General features: G+C 46.0%; 1 protein-coding gene across 1 annotated transcript; it reads right to left on the minus strand.

Moving 5' to 3' along the window:
* Nucleotides 1-767: 767 nt before the first annotated feature.
* Nucleotides 768-1625, minus strand: LOC141616989 (uncharacterized). Its single transcript, XM_074434157.1, has one exon. It carries the CDS (start codon nt 1623-1625, stop codon nt 768-770), a length of 858 nt encoding a protein of 285 aa, XP_074290258.1.
* Nucleotides 1626-2899: the final 1274 nt, after the last annotated feature.

The raw sequence follows: 2899 nt of genomic DNA on the forward strand, positions 1-2899 counted from the left end.
CTTATGACGGCATTCTACAGTGATGTACATAGCGAGACAATGTTGTGGCCCAAATGAGGGCAGGTCTTCATCAGAAAAAGTTACGGCATTAGTGAGCCGAGGTTGGTTTTGAGCAACAAATGAGACCACGTCATCTGGAGTAGTGTGCGGTGACACGGTCATATTCATTAAGGCTTGAAGTAGAGCTTGTCGGTGTTCAAACGAGCTCAACATTAACTCCCAGATGGAGACATCTGCCTTAGTCTTTTGTAACTGCTTGATGAGGTCGACCCTTCACCAAGAGCTCGGACTGAGGTGGCCTCCTTGGTGGGTGTCTTACTTGGACTGTCTCCAAAGATAGAGACATGGTTTGCCTTCTCGACACGATAGAGACGTCCCGATCGAGTCAAATGATTATATTCGAGGACATCTTTCCTCAATTTAGAAATTTCTTCCTGAGTTCGGGGAATAATCGCACCTTCGGTGAGATAGATATCGTCTTCATCGTCAGCCCAAACCCCATTAATTTCATTCTCGCTTCGGAGAATGTATGGTGTGCAATCGATAGCAAAATCTCCAATTCGAACTTCGTTCTTAGCTTGAGGGATACACTCAGAGCAGCTTACATAGACCTTCCCCACGAAAAACCCAGTGAGACGGTAGATGGGTTGGATTAAGTGAGATACATCGGTATTGTCTTCGATTTAATATCGCATTGGCATGGTCACCAAAAGGATTGTTCAGGTTGTTAGGTCGGACGGTGGGGATGGGGAGCGACCAATTCTCGATCATGTCTTGAATTTCATGTTTAAGACGGTAACAATTTTCGGTATCATGACCTTTTCCTTGATGATAAGCACAGTAGGCGTTGGGCTTATACCATTTACCCTGTCGATCCGCAGCGGGTCCGGAGTTGGACCAATTGGGTTCAGTTTCCCTTGGGCCGAGAGCCTTTGGAGGGCGTATGCGTAGGTACACCCGATGTCAGTGAACGCTCTTGGCCCATGGCGTTGCGATCCCTTGGGAGCTCCTCCCAAAAGACCGATGGCTTGGATATGATTGGCAGAACTGGATGCCTTAGCTTTGGAAAAGGAGGCACCCTGATACCCTTTTGGCTTTTCAACCTCAGCAGAACGAACGTCATCCTCAATTTTTCTTCCGACTCGAATAAGGTCCTTGAACGAGCCAAAATGTTGATATTTGATAGCGTCACGGTAGACAGGTCGAAGATTTTTGATGAACTTATCTACCATTTCAGTCTCCTCTGGCCTTTTCGCCAACTTCACGCTTTCGCGCCCCGGCCAAATAGTTGAGGAATTGAAGAAATCCCTCCTTATCCTTCGTGTCATCACCTCGAGTGTGCGCACGATGAGTCCGAATCTCGGCATTATCGCAAAGTGTTTGCAGAACTCCACCGCTATATCTTCAAAAGTGGGGAAATTCTTAAGCTCAAGGCTGTAGAACCACGCCTTCGGGTGTTCTCCTAGGGATTGAGCAAAAATGTGGGGCAACATCTCAGCAGGTACCCCTCTCAACGCAAGGTACTCCTTGTAGGAACGGATATGTTGCAATGGATCTTCCGTCCCTTTGAACTTTGGGATATCAGTTAGGACAAAATTGGTTGGTAGCTTGTCCTGGACCGGCATGTACCCTCTGGCATTCTCATAATGCACATTTTTCCCCTCGGGATAGCTTCAACTGTTCCTCTATTAGTCGGAACCTCTTTTCGAATTCAGTTTCCGGGGGCGGTGGTATGGGAGCTTCCATCGCGATCTTGGCTTCCACAGCCGTCAAGCGTTCCATCATTGTGACCAAAGTGTTGTTAATCTGCTTCAGTGCCTCTGCGGTAGTCATACTTCTAGTTTGTAGTGGCCTTTCTACAATAAAATCCCGAGCGAGTATCAGTTATCGAATCAAAATCCCCTGCACAAACAGGACTCGACTCATAACAACATGACGGACTCTAAGCGACTCGATATTGGGCTTAGACCCGGAGAACGAGCAATTGGGCCCCCTCGGTTTGGGTCATACACGACTAGGGACGGTTTTTCAAACCTAAAAACTGGCTATAACTTGACATGGATCCTACGAACGAACTATTCTGGCTCGTTGGAACGCGTCCTAACTGTGATACACACGTGGCTTGGGTTTTAGACTCAACGTGATCATAAATCCGACATGACAAACCCGTGTTCAAACCAGACATGGCTCTTGGGCTTTGTGACAAACGCCCTAGGTGGCCTAGTGGGGACGTTTTGGTGGACTGACTTGGACCAAATGGTCGACTTTCATGACTCAGACCCAAAGATCGGTTTAGGTGACTCACTTGACAAGTGTTCAAACCAAACAAAGGCTCACTCGAGCCTAAGGGTGGACTAGCTCGCCTATATCGAGCAAGCAAAAGCCCAACTCGACTAACCCGACCCCACTGACTCAAACTCTATTCTAGGTTTGGGTTGGACTGGGATACTGATTCATCGAAATTTGAAATCGAGAAGGATTGAATTGACTTTTAAAATGGGCAGCACTTCGGCTTGAAAGAGGGTTCAAAATTTCGAAATAGAGGGCCGAAATTTTCGAAAAGAAATGGACTTGAAAAAGAATCAAATTTTCGAAAGAAAAAGAAGATGGATTTGAAAATGTTATTTTGAAAACATGACCCGGGATTCACATAGCATGTAATCATTCGCATTTTAGGGATGCAATGCATGAACTAGACTCTTCTAAGTATCACCTTGATACTTAAATCGGACATAGTGGACATCAATATCCTCCCTTGGAATTAACCCAAGAGATTCTTTGGCCCACCTAAAGTCTCGGGGGTTTATGCATGATTAACATAAAAAAATGTGACAACAATCCTAATAGCCATCTTAAACTTTTCAAGTTTCACTCTCCCCAGCGGAGTCGCCAAATTGTG

Source organism: Silene latifolia, chromosome X (genome assembly GCF_048544455.1).
Source record: "Silene latifolia isolate original U9 population chromosome X, ASM4854445v1, whole genome shotgun sequence".
Lineage (NCBI taxonomy): Eukaryota > Viridiplantae > Streptophyta > Magnoliopsida > Caryophyllales > Caryophyllaceae > Silene > Silene latifolia.

What these genes read in the sequence shown, in the direction of transcription:
- LOC141616989 (XM_074434157.1), bottom strand. Translation starts at nt 1,625, where the DNA reads ATGCCGGTCCAGGACAAGCTACCAACCAATTTTGTCCTAACTGATATC.